The 22,639-nt window shown below is 35.3% G+C and overlaps 1 protein-coding gene across 2 annotated transcripts in view; it reads left to right on the top strand.

Annotated features, from left to right (window-relative positions):
- LOC126914992 (uncharacterized) overlaps window positions 1–22,639 on the top strand; it is a 649,115-nt gene that overhangs the window by 601,067 nt on the left and 25,409 nt on the right. For both annotated transcript variants that reach the window (XM_050719323.1, XM_050719322.1), the window contains 5 exons: window positions 1,254–1,463; window positions 2,527–2,787; window positions 16,923–17,039; window positions 17,430–17,543; window positions 17,796–17,939. In XM_050719323.1, coding sequence (XP_050575280.1) covers window positions 1,254–1,463; window positions 2,527–2,787; window positions 16,923–17,039; window positions 17,430–17,543; window positions 17,796–17,939 — 846 coding nt within the window. The remainder of the gene's footprint in view (window positions 1–1,253; window positions 1,464–2,526; window positions 2,788–16,922; window positions 17,040–17,429; window positions 17,544–17,795; window positions 17,940–22,639) is intronic.

Raw genomic sequence — 22,639 nt, 5'->3', positions numbered from 1 at the left:
TATTTAATCGGCAGACGACGACGTTACGTTAATTAATATGTTTGCTAATAACGTATTAATCTATCGTTAAATAGCGCTTCGACAAGAATTAACACGATACAAACTATCATTTGATGATTTGTGAATCGTTTATGAAACGGATTGCTTTATTAATTATTCGAGGATTACGCGAAAATATACAAACTTACAACTTCGAATATCTTTCTTCAACGATAACGTGGATATGGGAAACGACGAATTAAATTTATACTTATGTAGAGGATTATTGTTAGAAACGCTTAAAACCTTTATATACGCGTATAACAAAATATTCGACTAACATTTGATTTTATCCACAGTTTTCTCAATTTACAGATCTGTTAACATTCGTATCAATTTCCTTCCAGTCTCCTAAATAAATATAAGTGGTGACAAAAGAGTTATATGTGCCATTATTGAAACTCACGAGCATTTTCCGCTATTTCTACGATATTTCGTTGGTATCGATCTCTATGTATTTTAAGCAAACAGAAGTTAAAATACTATGTAGCTGGAATGTAGAGGATTAATCTTTTACAACAGTTGAATTTGGCAAATATCCCAAAAGAACTGGAAAGCTGCTGATCATGTGTGAGTTTTGCAACGTCATCTCGCTTTAACGGGCTGATTCTGGTTAAATCCTAGACTTTCCCATTTGCTTTTGAAAGAACAGAAACGAATTCCAGAATAAATTAATCTGTTTTCGAGATTCGCATATGATACGTGTTATTTATTACGAAATTCATATTTCCTATTGAATTCCTAATAATAGTATAAATTATGTCATAATATACATTATACATAATTGCCAAATTATTGCTCTGGTATATCACATAACCGGTAATGTTATTAACATATTGATTAACATATTTGTTCGTGTAAGTTGCAATTTGTACGTGCAATTAATATTGTCAATCGACAAATGTAGATTACGCTGAAATATGTAATACTTAATAAAATGCTCAAGCAAATCAGACGAGCTTTTTCCAGTAAAAATCGATTTATTTATTACTTCATTATTACAATCGCTGTACTTATATAATTACATTATACTTTACATACTTTACACATCAAACCATTTATATCAAAAATTCAATAACCCTCGCGATATTTTAATTCCAAACAAAAAGTCACTGTTCCTTCTCGCAGCTCAAAGTAAATTCACCGCCACGAAAGTTCGTAGAGGCGCCTTAGAGTAATCACGATCAATTAACCAGACCCGTGTTTCATTTCAGGCTCTGGTCTATCGAGACGGGAACTTGGTGTCAGGCTCGCTGGAAGCCTTGGTACAGCATATGGTACCCACCGAAGAATATTATCCCGATCGGGCGTACCTCTTCGCCTTTTTGCTGAGCGCCAGACTCTTCATCAAGCCGCACGAGCTCCTGGGCGAGGTCTGCGCCCTCTGCGAGCATCAGCAAAACCTGACTGGAGATAGTGGCAAGGTGAGCCACGAATGCAACCGTCCCACAAAAGCCCACCAAGAACCTTCCGGGCGTGCACTTTACGGCCGCCGCGTGCATTATCGTTTCATCGTCTCGCAAGCTCGACCCCCTTTTCGCATTCACCCCCTCGGAGAATCACCCTGGCACGCTCGCTCTCGTTCCAGTTGTAATAACGAGCACGCGTATCCAGGCCAGAAATGTTTCGCTCGCAAATGAATTTCCACCCTGACGATTCTTCTCTTTTCTTCTTGTTTAGCTGCTGTCTTCTGCTTTAGTATCTTTACTGATATTTTTGCCCGATTTTATTTTTTTCGGCTTCTTCTATAATTCAAAGTTATGTTCTTTTGCACTTGGCGCTTTTTAGTATTTTGGTCTTTTTCATTGTGCATTCTCTTCTGTATGTTCAGGATGAAAGAGATTCGGATGTTCAAATGTCATGGTGGTTTTGTTATTTTACGGTGATTTGCGTTATTTTTTGAGCGGGATTTACTTACTGGTGAAACATGTACCATCATCTTATTAATATCATCTTTGTCTGTGCCTTGTATAATCTATATTTGCGAAGGAAATAATTATGGATATGCAATATTTGATATAACGCGATATAGTTAACTTATCGAAGCAAAAATAACAGAATCACGTTCGTTCGAGTGTAATTGCGATAACCAAATTATGAATACTACTTTATAGATCGAAACTCGTCTCGAACAATGATTCAACCCTATTTTTATCGACTTTAAATCTCGTTTAAATCTGTCAAATAGCGAGTCTAGAAAGTGACTAATTATCTCAAAGCATATTGATGCTTGTTTTCTATTTTCTGATCGTCTTAAATAGCAAAAGATGTAAAACGTTAATAAGTCCGTATAATCCGCATCACTTCGCAATCTCTGGAGGGTCGCAAGTTTTCGAAAGTTCTGAAAGATTCGTTGGGCATGTGCATTCTGTGGCGTTCCAATTTCCGCATCTCGTCTAAAACTTGTTTGGCAACGCATGTACGAGCAAGTGAACTAATAAAAAGGGAGGAAGTGGAACCGGTTGGAATCTGTCTGGCGTGTTCCAGGAACGTCTGCAACGTTTCGTGCCACGACTGGTGCAGCTGCTAGCCGAATGGACAGAAACATTCCCGTACGATTTCCGGGACGAGAGGGTGATGGGCCACGTCAGGTCCATCACGCAGAAGGTCGCTGCGGTCGACGCTGCGGCCAGGCAGGAAGTTTCGGCATTGCTGCAAAACTTGCTGCTTAGACTGACGGCCCTGGAGAGGTACGAGGAGGGTTTGGCTAGACTGGCGACCGAGGCAACGACAGAGCAACTTTCACAGGTTCGTATAAATGCGCTAAATATGCGTATTAGTACTGTCCAAGCAAATCGTTGCCCTCTCTTAAACGATCGCTTCAACGTGAGATTCTGGGAAACTTTGTGATTTATTGTGTAGGAATTTAATTGAATGTTTCGGAATTTCAGAGTCTTGATTCACTTATCTGCCGGCTATGGATCATCCGTCTCTGAGAAGGATCTAAATTTTTGTTTTATTATTACAATATAGTAGAACATTTTAGGAGTTTTAACATTCGCGTATTTTTAATCGTAAAAAAGGCTTTAACTATCAAATGTGTAGTTAACGCGTAGTTAACTAACGTGTAGTTAAAAGAAGATTTAAAAGTACAGCACAAAAGAACAGAATGAAAGAGAATTAAATCGTAATCAAGAGGATGCTAGAATAAATTATTAATTACGTTCTTAACAATTTTTACATGTCCTTTAGAGTTTCCTATATTCTATAATATGATCGCTATATCGTTATTTTACCCGCATAACTTCTTAGACCAGTCTAATCGCATTGAGAAAACAGCAAAAGAGGCTCACACGTCGAATAACTTTCGTTTGCATCAGCTATACCAAATATTAGATCGTTTAGGCGTACAAACGTTCCAGGAACTTAACCGTATTGATCGAGTTTAACAATGATTACTCGATTAACTGTAACCACGGCGAAGTTCTGGTATAATGAACCGATAATATTCTGTCTATGGTACTTGTTCGATCGGCCGTCCGTTCGTTCCGTGCACCAATTCCGTTCCCGTAACACGGCACTCTTGTTACCGTTTAAATGGCTCGCCCATGTCGTTTGTGCTTATATCGATACCAACGCACTTCTAGCATTTGCATCAGTACCATACATGTGCTATGGTTATCCAATCGTGTGTAAACGTTTGCATAAGGCGTTCCCGACAAGCATCCCAAAGCTTCTTTTCGAGTATCCATTTAAATCTTGCATTCTAAAAATAGGTACTCTGACAAATCTTTCGTCTTCAATTCGATTAGTATCGATAATAATACAGAAAATTTTATTGCATTATCATCTGAAAGTTTAAAATTCAAGTTCATAAGACAGTTAACTAATTGAAGTAACTAATTGAAGATTTAGTAGTTTGTATGGACACGTTTGCATTACAATTTACAATGACAATGACGTACAATCTTATTTAAACAAAAATACCGTGAAACATTACTATTATCGTCTACAATAGCTTAATTTCAACCATTCCGTATTTCCACGCACCAAAAACACAATTATTCGTAACAAACATCCACGGTAAAATTACAAATTCCGCTCGAGATATTCCCAATTCATAATTCTCTAATTTTCCGCTGGAAATTACGAAATAATAAACTTAACGTTCCCCGTTCGGTTCCTTAATCCCAAGAGAAATTTTACTATACGCGCGGTATCATAAATCGAATTTGCGTACACTTTGTACGTGGCCATAGACGCGTCGATGGATGATACTTCTGTCAGTGTTGAGAAAGTAAAATAGCTTCCTTTCCCGGTATCAAGCAATTCCCCGTCAAACTCGATTTTCCAGCCACGTTCTCTCCTTTGACAGACGTTTCAATATTTTCCCGGAGACACGGAGACGCGATACTGATAACATCCTCGAGGGATACGCGTGGATTTCACCTATGCATCATCCCTGTTTATACATGTTATTCGCACGGTGTGCTAATGCACACGTTTCTCATCGTTGTGCACGCACATGGTCTTCTATCCTTCGTACTGTGTATACTAGCAGTACGCGTACACTTTGCGCTGTTAGGCTAACAGGGTTATGTAGTTTCACCGTCGACATGGGAGACAGTAACTATTCTATTTAATTTGATTACTCCTGCGCCTATCTGCCACTGCGTGTAACACCTACTAATAGCTAATTTGCAACTGCATTAGTTAGTTAAATATGCCGGCGTATCGTACCCCGGCTAATCAGAACTGAATTGCGTGAGCGCCGACCGCTACAAGCTTCATCGATGATCGTGCGGCCGGAGAAATTACCGCATCCCCAATTGTTTCGTTGTGCGGTTGTCGCTTCCGTTCCGGAAACCTGTTTCGGATACCACTGCCTCCAATTCCTGGTTATGTTACCGTTCGTTCGATATCCGGTGTATGTCTCCATTTTCGGATAATCGAGGAAAAATTCCGGGAGATATTTTTCTGAAACGCCTTGAAATCAGTATCTTAATGCTTCGTATAACGCAGAGATAATGGCTGTCTATCCTGTTGGATTTTAGTGGCCTTTTTCGCAAATGCTAGACTTTTCAAGAAAAACAGACGAATTTTTTTGTAGCTTTTACTGACACCTAATATAGTATAGTATAGATCTGTATAGTTTTCAGTATTTTCATTCATAAGTGGAGAAAATAAAGAGCAGAAGAATCTTTTCGCGAAAGATTGTGAAGAACGATAGTTTTGATTAAACAGAAATATATTGATTGCTAGAATTTTGCAGAAACATAGCGAAATATTCACTGGCATGCCAGATTGTAATCACGAAAAAAGAAAATAGTATTGATTATGCGTTTGGCACATAATTTTAGTGTATTTAGAAAGGAGGTAGGTATTATACTTATTTCTGTCTAAACTGCCGTACATTAAGTTGGAAAATTATAACAATCGAATGTTATCAGTGTTTGAATATTCGATATCTTTGATGTCTTGATATTGTAGTACTTTGTATATGATATCTATGGTATCCAAATAATACAATACCTCGATATCTCCACATGTTAAATTTCTGATAATACTTCGCATTCTGATATTTGATAATCTTGATGCTTTAATGTCTCGATACAGCAGTATATATCACAATTTCTTGATATTTCGATACCTTCAAACCTCGATATCTTGATACTCGATAGCTCGATATAAAGGATGATGTCATATTACTTCAGTATCCTAATAACCAATTAGTACTCTAACATGCTGATACGTCGATAGGTACAACAAAAGTTTCCATGAAAAACTGTTGTAAGATTAAGATTTAAAATTATTCTAAATGCTATTTTTGCATATTTAGAAAATAACAAGGACGTATATATATATATCCTAGAAGTAATTTTGCTATTAAATTTTAATGAAAATTTACCATTCAAAGTTCTTTAGTATGAAGCTCTGTTTATTCACATTGCTAAATAGTAATAACTGTTACTAGGTAAAAATAAATAATCGTTTGTTTCTAAGATACTTCATCTTCTCGGTGACGAGGCATTAAATGCATATTTTATCATGGACGAATGAATAATAGTGCCGTTCTTTGTGATCAAAGGGAGATAAATTCCCTGCGGCATAATAAATAACATCCTCATCTAAACGCGGATGAAATTGCTCCATTGCCTATCAAAAGTTCCTGGAAATTGTTAAAAGCAGCTTCTTTAACCGGCAATTTTAATATTCCTTCTCTATCATCATCTCGTAATCTGCCTCTTGGTCCCCTGGAAATTGTTAAGATAGGTATAACGCAGCCTTTTTTACCCGAGGTGGTGCCTTTATTTGGTATACATGAAAATATTAATGTGAACGCAATTTTTTATATCCACAACGCCAGCAAAAATGAATATTGTATACGTTTATTGGGTTTTCTCTCACTTCCTCGTTTTTTCTTTCTCTTTCTCTTTCTCTCACTCTACCTTTTTCATAAGGAATATTAAAATCATAAAATACAGAATAAATGTTAAAATTCGGTCACACGTGCAAGGGACATGATTTTTTTGCAAGAAAACGATACAATATGAATTATTCGTGTATGTTGAAATTGAATTTGTTAGCTTGCTCTGTGTGAAGCATACTATAATGATAAAAATAATTGGAAGAAATATTTTGATACTGGATAGTATTATCTTTAGGTGTGTGGCGTCTATTTATCTAACTACACATCTTATTTGATTAATTCTTAATCGCATACAATTGTATCTTTGCTACAACCGTGTAACCTGTTAGATTACTTGGTATCTGCTAATTTGATTTATTTACTAAATCACTGTATCGAAATAATTATTGAAACATATATCATTATAGAATCAAAATAATCATATTACAGAAGTTTTCACATTTAATGATACACTAATGTGCTGTTGTTATTTGTACTTATCTCGTACAATCAAAGTCACAGTCCTTTAAATCGTAGCAAAGAAATATGTCGATTCAACTTTCATAAAAGTACCATCATAAAATAAATCATCGTATAATCTGTAAACATGAGTCAAGCGATATTAAGCCACAGAAGATCATCTAAAATTCGTGTTTTAAGGTAATGCGCCAAATGTTACAAAAAAGTTTTGCCAAGTTGCTACAATGCAACACTTGCAATTAGCATTCGCGTCGAAGAAGCAAAAGATGGTGGTTGAGTAAGGAGAATAAAGAATATTCCAAAGCTTCCAGTAACGTTCCAGCAACTACCTCATAGAACGGTATTTGCATGGCCGCTTGCATATCTACGGTTTACGTCGGAATTGCATCGAAAATGCAGAAAGTCGGAGCGCAATAAAAATATAACGCGAGCGGAAAAAGAAGAAGAGAGAGGAGAAGAAGCAGATAAGGAAACGGGTGGGCCGAGCTCTTAGGAAGCTCCGGCTTATTAAAGTGGAAGTTCGCCGCGCTTTTTGAACCCGTCCCTGCGACGTGCCGCGGCGACAGCTTTGCTTGAACTTTCTCAAGAAGCGAGCCGTAACTCGCGAAACCAATAATACGCCCATAATCTCTTTTTCATCCCTCCGTCGCCGCATCCTCGTTCTTCTTCTCTTTTTTTCTCATTCCACGTCGTATTCACCGCTGTAAGAAAAGTTCCAAGCATGGAAGACTAGAAACTACTTGATTGCAAATGGTTTTATAACAGCGGAACCAAGATGTTGTCGTTTGGCGTTTGGCTATTCGACATCTTCAATTAATCGCGATGAGGATCGTCGATCGTCTTGTTATTTGTTGGTCGATAGGGTAGATGTACGTAAGTTGATAGCCCAGAAGGTATTTTAGAGGAATTTTTCAGGAATTTAGAAAATATTTTGAAGGATTTCATAAGTTGGGTAATTTTAAACGCGTAGTTGAGGATATTAATTCACATACAAGGTTCCATTTCGTCCTTAAAAGTAACATGAATTTAATATTGACCGGCGGAACTGCAGCTTCTATTTCGTTATTTAGTAGAAGGAAATTTTAAGCAGATTATAAAAGCAAGTTAAAGAGTAGAGGATAGGAAAAGCAGAATATTATTAACAGAGGAGAAGAAGTTTTAGTTTCTAACTATAATACGATGTAAGATGAGAGAAAAAGTAATATCGAGCGTTCTTTTATCTATTAGAAGTTAAATATTTTAATCTCTCGCATAATCAACATTGCGAGGTAACTGTTCTATCGCGTTTAAGAATACATTATGAGCTACCCTTATAAGATAAAACGTTTATTTGCTTTGATTAAAGGTAGAAATTCCTGATCTTCCTTATAATAGAGCATCGAACGAACATTTTATTTGGAAGACAAAAATTTTCAACGAAATGCGCGATATTTATAACAAATATCGTGTACTTATTTGTGGCAAAATATTCTAACTCGTAATAACAGAATAGAAAAAAATTGAGCTGTACTGGCACAACTATATCAAGATCGATTCTTTGGTTTCTGAAAAGCCAATTACAAAAATTTGTTCACAGAACGCATCTAATATTTAAAAATATGTAAAATATTCACGGCATAGAATATTTCGTACAACTTTCAGTAGGTGAAATGATATCTTTATTTAGGTTCTATAAAAATATAAATTTGAACAAATATTACCTCAATCTAATAGTAGAATTAACCAGTTTGACTTCTGAGTGATGCAATTATCTAAAGCGAAGATTTTCAACGTAATAATCACCTCGAATCAATAATTGCGAACTTTTATGGCGGAACTTTTTTATATCCTATTTTTACGGTAGATAACATTTCATCCAAACCATTTCCACGCGTTTATTACGCACCCTGAATTGATTGGATTTCTTTTATGTGTTTTGCGAACAAGAAATCGTTCTCAAGCCCAATACTACAGCTTTAATCTCTTTCTTTTCGCAGAAAGAAAGTTTCGGACGAACACACCAGGCTTCTCAATCAAGAACCTTTATTGCATTTAAACAGTTACTCGCTTGAAAAGTTCAGCTCTGGACTTCGATATTTAAAAAGAGAAAAAGTTGCAGCCTGTGATTTCATACGACGAACATTTTATAGCTACTTGTCGATAGAACGACTTTTAATGGTTCGAAGCACTCAATTTCGTTTAGAGTTCCTTAGCGTTTCTTCATGCGCGTCAGCAAAATCTGACGTACAGGCTTCAAGAAAAACAGGATAAATAAATAAATAAATAGTCAGGCGGATTTGACAAGTTGACATATCTATTTCGACGAAGAAATAAGAAATTAAACTTGAAAGTGTGTTTGAGTTTTATCGCAGAAAATATTTCGTTTCGGTGAATAATTTCTAGCGTGTGAAAATAGAGAAGAAATACAAGATATAAGTCCACGATTGTAATTGAATACTTATCATAGTTTTAAAATTTATTTTGGGATGAAGCGTTAGATTCAAAGTAAAATTATTGCAGATATCAATATAAGTATAAAACTAAATATAAAAGTGTGTTTGAGTTTTATTTGAGGAGAAATTTCGTTTCCATGAATACTGTGAAGCTCTTAAAAAGGAAGAATAAATAAAAATAATAAATATATAAACTTGATTGAGCATTATTCGAGATCTTTGATACAATAAAAATAGGAGATAAATATTTATACTGCCTTTTACGATGAGAAAGCAATGAATTTTTGCTTTCAGTAAAAACAGATTAATTTGCAGTTCCTATTTGTACGAAATAATTTAAATTACGTGCGAGCAACATGAAATTAAAAAAATAATTTACATGTACAGCTTACGAATTACGAAAAGTCCACTGTCCTTTTTAATTAAAATCTTCGTTATTTCCCCCTTTGTTTTAAAGATTTTGCTGCTCGTTTCGTAATATTTGTATCCTTTTGACAGCAACGTTCAAAGCTTTTATAATCATCATTTTATAATGCATCATTTCACATCAAAATATTATTCATTATGGATACTTCATAATTTATATAGCTTTTAAACCGCTTTAAGTGGGATGGTTTAGTTTAAACTACTTCATCCAACTTTACGTAGATAAATCTGTCAAAAACTTTTACATATTCATACCTTACTCATTCATAAATTTGCACAATTTCTCATACATCGTTCCCTACACCAATTTTTTGCTAAACGAAAAAGTTTTCCGATATTTTGGCAAAGTGTATTCTCTCCTGACGACTACAAAACTCGAAGCATTAATTCTTCGAAAGATGCATTCTATCTGTTGCGAATGTTTATGATCTCTATTCGGAAAATTAAAATGTACTACATCTAAAACGCCTATAAAATTTACAGTGTATTCCTCATCTTTCGTACGATAAGTTCTATAAAATTTAATTTCAAATATTTTAACGAATGAGGTTATAATTAGACGGAGAAAATCTACAAGACTGAGAAGATATAAAAAAATGTGTTTCCATTGTAAAAAATAGTGCAACTACAAAATGCACACGCGTCATTACTCCCGCGAAAAATATGCTCGCCAAAAGTATAATTCTTCTTAAAGCATGCAAATGAACTGGTTCTGTAAAAATGTTTGTCACCAAGTCCCTAGCTGCTTGATTTAATTAGACATAATTCTCCTGCAATATAATTACAGATACACTCATAGAAATCATATGATGTAAGAAATATTTTATTTAAAAAAATTGAAATATGTCGAACAGAAAGTAACATTTTTACATATTTCATTGACGATAGAAAGACAAATATGAGCATGGGCCATTCTTGTCACGAGCTTCTCTATTTATTCCTGCGAAATCATAAAACTTCATTTTTCATTGAAATTCGCGGTAGCCAGTGTGCTTAGGACGCCTGGAAACTAGTAAAACGTCCGGAAACTAGTAAAACGTCCGGAAAACCGGTCTTTCTGGTTTTCGCGAGCGGTACAAAGCTTTTAATTACGTTTTCTTCCGCGTAATGACGAGAGAGGGCTGCGAGAAGAGGCAAGGGACAAACACAAAGGCTTTCGAAACGCAGTTTCTGCTCTGCTATCGGGTTGTATTTAAATGCGCGCATTAACGTTGTTACTATAGATAACGGGATTTTAATTGATAACGATAATACGCGTTAAAATCCGTATTAACTCCGTTACACGCTTGCTGTATTTATATTCGCTCGGCAACAGCGGTTCCGATTTAATGCCTGCTTTTAAATGATCGAACCGTGTCACTGCCAGTTTTGTGCAATCGCATGCGAGTCGATTATTATTATTAATTGTAGATATTTCGTGATTTAGTTATATTTCTCCGGTAACGTGTCGAGTTCGTTTCGCTTCGTGAAAGTAATTATCGTTTTCACTAACTGGATAAACTTCTATGTAGCGAGTTTGGTTAATGTTCATTCATATCCCATTTTCGTGGATTTTGTAATTTGTAATTTTGGAGAAATTTGGGGCAGAACTGTAGAAATTGTGTGAGTGACTTTATAATTTGATAGTTTCCATTTTTTTTTTTTTTTTGGTCTGTACATTTTTATCTTGCGTATGTATAGTGGCAGACTAAAGGAAATTTGGAACGTAAAGATTGTTACTGATATGGTACAAAGTTTAATACAAAAGTTGCTAATATTCGTTGCACATACTAAGCAAATTTTCCAATCTTAAACTTTCTTTGGTCCACCAGTGTATATACGTATATCTTTTTAATCCTTAATTATAATATTTAGATGTTAATGGTTCAAATCCCGGTGTTCATAACGAGCTTTAGTTTTATCAAGTTTTTCGTTTGTTTCAATAATCGAAGAAATGAAGCGGTGACTAATGTGATTATATATTGGGTTGACAATTAAGTTATTGCGGATTTTGTCATTAGGTGGTACTGACAAAATCCGCAATCATTTAGTTGCCAACCCAACAATAACTTCTTTGAAATAATAAGAACTTTGCTAAAATACGAGTATATCGAATATGAAGTGAACGCTTAGTCAAGCTGAGTCTAATAAGGAACAGTAACCGATAGCAAGTAAGAGACTTGGATGAAACTGTAACACTGGTCTCAATTTGAAATACATCGTGATTTCCAAGTCGTCATTAATTATTCGATACAAGAAACTATAGCAGTTCCCGTGGTGCATCGTATTTGGTTGCATATCATGACTCGCTAGAGAATTGCGCGTTGTCTTCCTCCAGGTTTCTTTGAACATTGCGAACATTACCGTTGAAACTCGAGCAATTTGAAACTTGCGAGAATCTTGCCGTTCAATGATTCTGCTTTCGTAGAATAGTAATTATGGGATTATTCTATTCCCTAAATGATAAGGTGCACGTTTTTATACTTGAAATTTATACGTTATAGGTACATTTTTTTAGTATTTATTCAAAACTAGTTTTAACACAGTGTTTATCTGTGTATACATATCTCTATATCGTATTTTATTTAAGATCATACATACGATACTTATTTAATTCATGAATCATTTATTAATAGATAAGTAATAATTATTTTCAAAACTTTTAAAAATTACAATTTTCGAACATTGGTATTTCCATAGAATTTTGTTAAAAAATCCATTGCATAGTTTTTATTAATTGTTGATCATCAATGAACATTAAACTTGGTCCAGTTGGTTGGAAACTGTTTTTGATATTTTTCATAATTGTTCAGTATAAAATCTTTCAAAACATAGGATCATATGTTTATTGTAAAAAATATTTAAATTCTAATTTTACAACCCTTCAATTTGATATTTGGAATTTCGTTCAACGGTCCACCGCACAATTTATAAACCGTTAAATAAAATTTTCCAAAAAATCAAATTGAAACCAACGGTAAAATTCATCTACGATTATTGAATTTAACTCGCGGCCAGGAAATTATACGTATATTTTTAGCAAACATTTATTTCCAAATTATTTAAACATAAAGTAAATATCTATTATAAAATATTAATCTATCGTAAAACATTATCGTAAATAAATATCTAAAATTTTTATCGTGTATAATTAGATTTTATTTGAAAAAATTTTAACTTCCATCGACATTAACTTTGCGCTGTCTTTCACGAGGAGCTGACGCATCGCTGCGAATTAATTTCATTTATACGGACGGTAAAAGCTTTCAATTTCTTTAAAAATTCTAGCACATATAACGAGAAACTATAAAACACGCGCGTTTTTAATTTCACCATCGTGTATCGTTGCCAATTTCAAGACAGCACGAGCAGAGAAACTCGAGAAAGCATTTCGCTGTTGATATTTTTACGCTTTCGTTGCAGTTCTCTTAATTCGAAACAATGAAACTCAGCATCGTATCTCGACAGTCTTAGCACGATCTTCTTGATTTTGTTTCATTTAGCTCCGATACGTGCTTTGGTCTTCTCGTCCTGAACAAATTGCCTTAAAATATTCCGTGTCCTTCTTGTCGCGTTAATTTGATCTTTTGAGTACCGCGGTGAATTTGTAAAATTTAAATTAACTATGACTTTTTACACGCCAAATATTGTGTGCAAATATTTGCTTAATTAGCTAGAAAAAATTGTATTATTAGTTTGGTATTAATCATGGTAATTGCAAGAAGAGATTTATTTTCAGTTTCGAAGATGAAATGTAAAATACGCATTAGTGAAGAAAGAAAATTTTATGAACTCAGTATAGAACATTATTTCGTCACAATTTTAGTGTAAAACACATAGAAGATTTGAAGATGGAAAAATGTACAGAATACATATGAAACGTATAAAACAAAGTATAATATTCTAAAATACCTCAGACGCTTTATAAACTTATCATTTTGCTCTAAAATAATCTACGATGCAATTCATTTTATTAATTCTTGATAAAGATGAGCCTTTTAATTATAATCTGTAGATTGAGATTTAAATTTTCCATTAAAATACCCCAGAATCCCATCAGAAAATTAATATACCTACTTCTATTTCACCACGGTAGTTAAGAATTAGTTTAATATCAAATATTTGATAAAACAAGGGGAAAACTTGAGGGACAGTCTGATATAACACAAATCTGCTAACAAGAGTTCTCACAAAATTCTTCATTCCACTAGCTAAACGTCTATCAATATCAGGAAAACTAATGAAGACGTTAAACCGTGGCATTTTCCAATGCCATTGGAAAAACGTCCGTCGATAGAATTAATATCAATCCATTCGCATTTTCTGATCGTGAAGCATCATCGTCCGTTCCCTCATCGGGAGAAAGAGTCGCGAATTGTTTGGCCGTACGGCGATTCACGAGTCATTGAACGTGGCTTTTTTATCGAGGAGGAAACAGGCACAAGGGTGGAATTTGCACGTAAATCAAAACGTTTCGTTCGCGCTCTGCTTGCCGCGAACAGTTGGAATCAATGCTGTCGGTCTCACCGGGATCGTTCCACACTGTCATATCGGGCAACTCCGCTCGTTGATAATTCGATCGACGATCTAATTCGAAGAAACGCAGGCGGTCGTTCGCTTCGTAACCGAATCACGCGGTTCGCTGATCTCGTTCGTACCCGACGGATTCTACTTTCGTCGCATCGAGAAAATGCTATGACGTATCTCGTGGAAACGAGGGAAGGGTGCTGTTTAAGACGGTGACTGGGTGCTGTGGAAACGACTGTCTTTGGAATCGAAAGAAGAACGATCAGACTATTTTCCTCGGTTCAAAATGCTGGATAATTGAATAGAGCGTGTTGATAATTGAAAAATTACTTATTATTTGAGAAAATTTTAATCATCAAGAAAAGAGACAAATATGACTGTGGAATTAGACAAAGCGCGTTCGATGATTTCAAAATTGAGAAAATTTTTATTCATAGGAGAAGAGGCTAATACGCGTGGTTTATATATTCGTTCTAATAATATAGAATTATTGCGAACCCCGTCTTCACCGTTTTCAAGCAGATCAGTGATTACATAGTTCCATATTTATGGAACCTTTTAAGACATTACCGAACACTGACCAAAGGAAATATTTTTTTATGAATAAGGCATCACCAGGGAGACAAATTGTTAATGCTTAAGGGCAAAAGAATTTCTGGTATATCTTTGAATGAATAACAAGGGCCGACATAGATTATTATATTTGAAGATATATATATTGTATTTAAGTATTATGTTGGATATAATAATTGTATAAAAACACCATAAGTTTTTCCACTTAATGGAAACGGGAAGATTAAAAAATGGGGAGAAAAAAATAGAAAGATTAAAGTATAAATTAGGACAGTATGTCAGAGAATGTGGGTAAAAAATAGTTATTTCGTGATTGCTCGATTGTTACCACGAACCACAATTACAGGGCAATTTCCATATATTTCGTTGAAACATGAATAACAGCTGGCTAATTATGGCAGCTCGGGCAATTACTTTTTCATAATCTAACCGCATTAGTCGCCATTTTTTCCTCGCAATCCCTTGACATGTACAGTGAAAAATTGGCAAAATTTCGTGGAAGAATAATTATAATCCATTTATATGCTGACTATTGTAACGCTAATAAATTTAGGTTGTTTTAAATTAAATTAGAAAAGAAATTAACTAAAAGCTTTCTGCTTTTAATTTTATACTGCTATGATGAAAATTAATTAGTTACGTATTTACAGACGTTATATGCTATAAAATATATACTATAATTATATACTTTATAGCACTAAGGACGTAACAAAGAAATCAATTTCTCATCGACGTTCATTACTCAATCGCTTCACAGTAACCATCGTTGAAATGGTCGAAGAAAAACGTTAGGAGATTCTCTTTTTGCATGACGAGAGACGCGAAATCCAATCGAAAAGGGATACAAATAGAACAAAAGACGAGCCTCAATAAAAGTAGGAATAATAGACGAGATGGTCGACGACGAAATCTCGTCGTTTTTCGTGCCAGCAGCACGCAGTGATGTGAGTCAGTGTTTGCAGCGGTATTTCAAGGGGCCAGTTGAGCGAGAGAATATAAATTTTCCGTGGTTCATTTCATTCAACAGAGAGGCGGATATGAATGTTGGCGCGTTCGATTCAAATTGAAATGCCCGACAGACTTATACCTTTCATTCGCGAATCGCGTCTACAATGCCTACGATGAGCATAAATAATTACAGTGGTTTCAGGCGTATGCTATGAACTACGTTGGAAAAGCATGGTATTCGCTGGTAAAACGTTTCTCTCGTTTACCTTCTTCTATTCTCGTTTCAACCAGCTATCAACTATGACCTTTCCTTTCGATTGTAACACTAATGTTAGAGGATTTGAAACTATTCTTGATAGAGAATGGTAGAAAATTCTCGCTAGTAATTTTGACAATCTTTTGAACGTTTAATTTCTCAAATTATAAGAATTGTCAATTAAAACTGACGTCAAAATGAATTCAATAACCTGTAACATTAATCTTATCTTATAATTAAAATATCTCTACCTTATATTTCTGCTATATGTAACAAACTCATAAAGATAATTTACTCTCTCTCTTTCTCCCCTTCTCTATCCCTTCCTCATAATTTTACTGCGATACTAACTTCAAATCACAACCATCCTTCCAAGCAAGAACTTAAAATACACCCATAAGGTACAGCCCTGTCCATAAAATACACCCCTCAGTAAATGCCAAACCTGGTCATAAAGATTATTGCTCAGGAGAACAAGAATCATATACAATGGCTTCGAACGTTTCCCAGAATCGTTCGCAAAACATAATGCATTGAAATGGCATTGTATACGTAACTATATGTACAGTTGTAGAGATGTATATCGAGAAGGGTCCAAGAGCGTCGCGACGCCGCCGGTCAAAGCACTTTGAAACCGCGTTCGACGAAGATAAGAACTCGCTCGAATTTGCTCGGCGAAGCACGAGCACGTGAAATTGGAAAGGAAAAGAGGAGGCGTCGCGACGTGGACGCGCAGCTTCCGCCCGTTTCCGCTTTCTGTCTTTCTGCACCTCTGTGAATCGAGTTCTCGTTGACGCCTCCCTTTCATCGCGTCTCTTACCCCCACGACCAGAGCGACGCTCTTGCACATGATTTCCCGGCGTCGCTTTTCTTCGACACTCGAAACGAATGGAACTGTCACCCCGTTTTTCAGGTGGACATCACCGAGCTGTGCCCATCGGCCACGGTCCTGGCACAGCAATTGACCCACGTGGAACTCGAGAGGCTCTCGTATATCGGCCCAGAAGAATTCGTCCAAGCCTTTGCCAAGGTTTGTACACCTGCCTCTTCCATTTGTCACGTCCGTTTAATAGTACGTTCTTCTTCTCCTCTATTTTTCTTTCCATTTATCGATGTTTTTTAATATCATTGAAAATATATTTTAGATATAGCAAGTTTAGGTAGAAGCAAACATAATGGAACCTCGATTATCAGAACACTGATTAATGGAATAGATAATTATCGGGACATCGATAAATAGAACATTCGGAAATGGTTTTTTATAAAAATATCGATGCACATGTATTGTAATTAGTTCGGATATAATCGAGGTTCCATGCTAATGAATATACTTACTATGTTAATAAATAGTAATTTTAATTAATAAATTGAAAGAAGAAATTTCATATTAATTATGGATACTAATTTTTCCTATAAACAGGAATCTCCTCACTTGGAAACATCCTTTAAGGACATGAAGAAAACACGCAATCTCGAATCGTACGTCCAGTGGTTTAATAGACTGAGCTATTTCGTCGCGACTGAAGTATGCAAGGTAAATTAAATATATGTTGCTTAATTATTATAATTACTTAATAAATATCGTATAAATTCACTTTGTCTAAAAATATGTACGTGTACCGCATAAAAAGCAATCTATTTGATATAAAGTAAATTTTAGAAAACAAATTTTTCCATCAAAAGTAACATAATCAGAATATATTATTCCTTTTCTTTGCAATATAAATTTCGTGATTCAATTTCACGAAATACGATATTTTATTAAAAAAGTTCGACTGTTTTGTAGCATGCAAAAAAGAAACAGCGCGTTCGTGTGGTTGAATATTGGATCGAAACCGCCCGTGAATGCTTCAACATCGGCAATTTCAATTCCCTAATGGCGATCATCGCTGGCTTGAACATGTCACCCATATCTCGCCTGAAGAAAACGGTGAGTTGTACTCGTATTTGACGTCATTTTAAATATCGATAGCCATAGTTACAATAACCGTGTCTCATTATAGTGTTAATGAAATTTCAGAACGTTTTATATAACGCGACAGATGCGCAATCAAACATTAAAAACAAGTTTAGATACTTTGGTTCGCTGTAAATAAATTATAAAATAATGAGAAAAGGATAGAATTTTACCATGTTATTAAACGTATTTGCTTCACGTAGTATTATTTCTATCACACCAAACGTGAATAAAAGTCACTCTACGTATTCGCAATCTCTATTGGAAGCAAGAAAACGAAATCACAGGGAGAACAGTCAATCATATGTCATAAAAGTCATGGACAAACGAAGTGATCGACTGCGATGCCTTAAATAAAAGATATTGGAGTTAAAATGATAGATGGCAGGACTCGACAGGGACACTTTTACGACGGCTCCCTTCCTGTTTCGTTCTTTATCGGAACGACGTTGATGATGTCCAGTCGGGAAAGCATTGATGTCTCGTCGGATTGATCTACGCTCGTTTTCCCTTCGATGTAGAATGTGTACGCAGCAATGAGCGGTTTGTAATCCTCGTAAATCGAGCGTGGCGCCACGACGACCAACGTTAACCGTGACGAATCGCTGGAAATCGAATTTTCACATCGCCGAGCGAAAAGCAGCTTCGAAAACGAAGAACGTTTTCGCGCAGAAAATGAGGAAAAAGCGAGAATGGAAATGGATGGGCGCAGAGCTGTTTTAATTGAATTTTTGCGTCACTGTTTTTCGAGTCCGATTGAAATTTACAAGTGCATCGAGTTAATTAGAAAGCATTGGGAACTGTGATTTTTAATTGGGCCAGTTCCTTCTTCGCGACTGGACGTTCGCATTTTTATACGATTCTATTCAAATAAGCAAAATTCGAAGAAAAATTTTAATTTCTGGCACGTTCGTTTTGATTCGTATTGGAATTTAATTGTTCTTTGAGTCATTTTTTTCTTTCTGTAATTTGTTTCATGACTACTAATTGAGATGATAGTGTGTTAGTGTGATTCAGTGTATGGATTAGTTGAGATTAATTAGTCAAGAGAATAATTAAACGTTGTGTTTGCTGTTTGTCTTGATTGAGAAACAAGCCACGATTTATTTTTATTTTAAAACAAAAAATTCCTTATCGAGGATTTATTTCTCCTTCTCCGTGTTAAATCTTTTCTATAGCAGGTACATCAAATGATATTTTCTCAGAACAAATTACTAGAAACATTTACGATGAGTAATTTTATCGATCACACAAAATTAATTCATCGTTGCCAAGATGAAACTGAACTCGCAACAAAATTGTCATATAGTTTTCATAAAATTTCCGATCATGATACATCGATCGGACCATTTTTCTCGTAAAATGAAAGGAAATATATTTCAATCAAAGACGAACGAAATTCGCGCATACTCGACGCAAACAAAAAATTCAACAAAGTTAAACAAAGAGCTACTGTAACGCGAATTTATTGCAATACAGAGAAAAAGTAGGACATCGCATTCCGATCCATGACTCTGGCGAAATAATCGAATCGCGTGTTGCTTGCAGCGATTGCGTTTCCACGGGAGGAAATGAGGAAATAAAAAAGAAAGGAAGAAAAGGAGGTAGGAGGGCGGAAATACAGGAAGAGAAGTCGATACATATCGCGCGACTTGCTGTCAGTCTTTCACGATATTACTTCCTGAAGCGAGGACGACTTCTTTCGTTGTCCTGTTCTTCTTTCGCAATGAAATCCTGCTCGAAATGAAAAGACTGCGCTTCCGAAAGAAAATATAATAGACCCTTCGATCGCTGCAACGTGTATTTATCGGACAATTATTTGAAAGAATTCCCTTAAAATATATAACAGAAAATGATATATTTCTTAAAAGATTCGAAAGTAGACTCTGTTTGATATTAAATTATTTTATAATTTTACGGTTTTATGGTTTCGTTCGCGAGGATATAAAACTAATATGTGCGATATAGAAATGAAGATAGAATGTCATTTTAAGAGATTTAACATTTTTTTACGCAACGTTAAATGAATATTTTTAGTAAAAACTAAAAAGCTTAATTCCTTTCATTTGAACTTTTGATGAATATTTAAAGTTAAAATCAATCTTGCTCGAAGATAAACAAGTTTCGGCACATTAGAATGAAACAATAAATTTAACGATGTTATATAGAACAGATTGGCTATAAATGGAGAATCCACTTTTCGAGGACGGCCGAAATAACTCGAAGAAGGTTAAAAATAACGGTAACAGCCTCGTAACGAAGGTATTAACAGAGATTTTCTGGATATTGTATCGACGATACGATTTAAATGGAAATATTTTCCTCGCCGATGAAAAATGCAATCCCATCTCTAGATTGGATTTAAACGGTTGGGCGATGCGCGAAAATGGAATGGCCATTATGATAAATAAAATTAAATTTCTTTCTTTTTTCCCCCCCACTCTTAAATTCGCGGCTGCATTTCACGTCACCAAGGTACACACATAGAAATGTTCATAAATATCCTAGCTTACTGCGCTGTTTTGCAATAAAAAGCCAACACGACGAATGTATATCCTCGCAAATGAATATACGCGACACTGTGACGTAATTAACACGTCAAGTTATGGTTATCTGGCTTCCACGGAACTTGCATTTCCCTGGCGTTTGAAGAATAAAAGAAGAATGGCTGGATTAAAGGAATAGTAACGGGAAACAAGGGGAACTAACAACGAGTTTTAATGAAATAAAAAATGATATTATCAAAAAGTAGAATATTATGAAGTGGTTCGTAAATAATACAATTTTTGGTATACTGTAAAATAAATCACTCGTATTTTTGTTTTAGGATTTTTATAATAAATACGTAGATTTTTGTATTTGCCTTTTAACACTGTGGATGTTCTTGTCCTATATATTGTAATTTATAATGCAATGTTAGTTTTTCCAAAAATAAGGGAACCATATCAACTGTAGAAAATCATTGATTCTGCATATGGACATAATAAAACTACTACAAAATCTTTAGAAAAATACCAGCCATCTAGCAGAAACAAAAAAAAGAAATTCGACAGGATAAACCTCATGTGTATCGTATATAGAATCAACCATCGTCAAAAATTTATTACGAAACTTCTAAAACACTCAACGACCTAGCAAAAACCAAACCTCCTGTTTCTCGCCAAAAATCAACAATTTTAATTCAAATTACCAGTATCTCTCGTTCTCTCTCCTTCTCTTCTTTGTACACGGAACGTTTGTTTCGCGACAATAAAAAGCCGATAATAAAATGCAGGCGCGTATTGGACAATTTTATTTCTGAGAACGAGCGCGACAGTTTCTGACAAATCGGCGAACGTGTACGACTTTATCGTCGGGACCGGATGAATTGCGAGGCGGAACGAGGATACCATTAAACCCATATTTGTTTTTTTTTTTTTTCGTTTTTAATTACGAGACCGGACCGGTGTGCTCTGCGGACATATCCCTCCGGCTCTATTCGACGCGAACTGCTATTCAGGGTTCATTTGGTTCAGCCAGCTGATTTATACAGGCCGCGCTTAAAATAATTGCTGGAACTATCAGCGGCCAGCCGGCGTGGCACCGCTTCGTAATTTTCGTTAATGAAAATTTAACGCTTCTGTTCGGTCACGCTCGTGCGTTGTTTTCCCCTCTCCTGACCCACCTCACTCGCTATATCTTGTACATACGAACATCGACGGACATTCGCGAAAAACATGCGACCGAATTTTTTGTGAATCGTTCGACCGATCTACTGGTTGAACGAATTTGTGGAGAAAGGAGTCGATACCATAAATGGAATTATCAGCTTGAATTATTTTGACAGACTTGGAGAGTTTCTCATTTTTGTTACTATGAAAATATGGAAACGTTTTTGGTAAATAGGTCAATATTTTGAGGCTTTGAATGCAGTTACGAGTGTTTCAGCTTTGAGAAGTATTATTCCTCTAGTTCCATAATTAATTAAGTTGTGTCTTTAAGTTATGACGTTATGCTCAACGCGTTTTAACTTGCATGAACGTACGAAATTTAATAATTATAAGTACACATCACAGGGAGTTGTAATGTTAGTGGATTTTAGAGCGAGTCCAGGAAATTACAGTTTCTGAAACGAATATTTCAAAATGCCATTGATTAATTTCGTGAATAGAGGTTAAGGCTATCAAAGGGCTTCTACTCATTTCCAAAAGATATATTGTACGTAATAGGAAGCCATATTTTCTGAAGTAAAAAGTTATTAATCACTGCGATCAATGAAAATGAAGTTTACATTGTAAAATAATAGTTAAAGTATGTTGATCCAAACTTTAACACAAGTAGAAATATTTGCAAAAAGTATTTGTACACCATCGCATTTATTACAGCATTTACATACTAATTAATTAGGTCCACGCACGTATATTAGATTTAGTAGTGGCTACAAAAATTTCCTACTACTAAAATCAAATCTAAATAAAACCTAACAAAATAAAAAAAGAAAAGAAAAGAAAAGGAAAATCGCCTTATAGGAAAATAAGGGTCAGTGCAAATACCTTTAGTAGCCAACGTACTTGTCTTGAAACATCTTAAATATCTTTAACAATCTCGAACCTTCGAAGGAGCTCGAAAATAGCCTATCTAAAATCTTCCACTCGTTCGTCTCTCTTCATCTCGACACCATCGTCTCAGAGGAA

Source organism: Bombus affinis, chromosome 3, assembly GCF_024516045.1.
Source record: "Bombus affinis isolate iyBomAffi1 chromosome 3, iyBomAffi1.2, whole genome shotgun sequence".
NCBI classification, from domain to species: domain Eukaryota; kingdom Metazoa; phylum Arthropoda; class Insecta; order Hymenoptera; family Apidae; genus Bombus; species Bombus affinis.
Note: the sequence above shows the minus strand (reverse complement) of the source record. Positions and strands in the feature narration are given on the sequence as shown.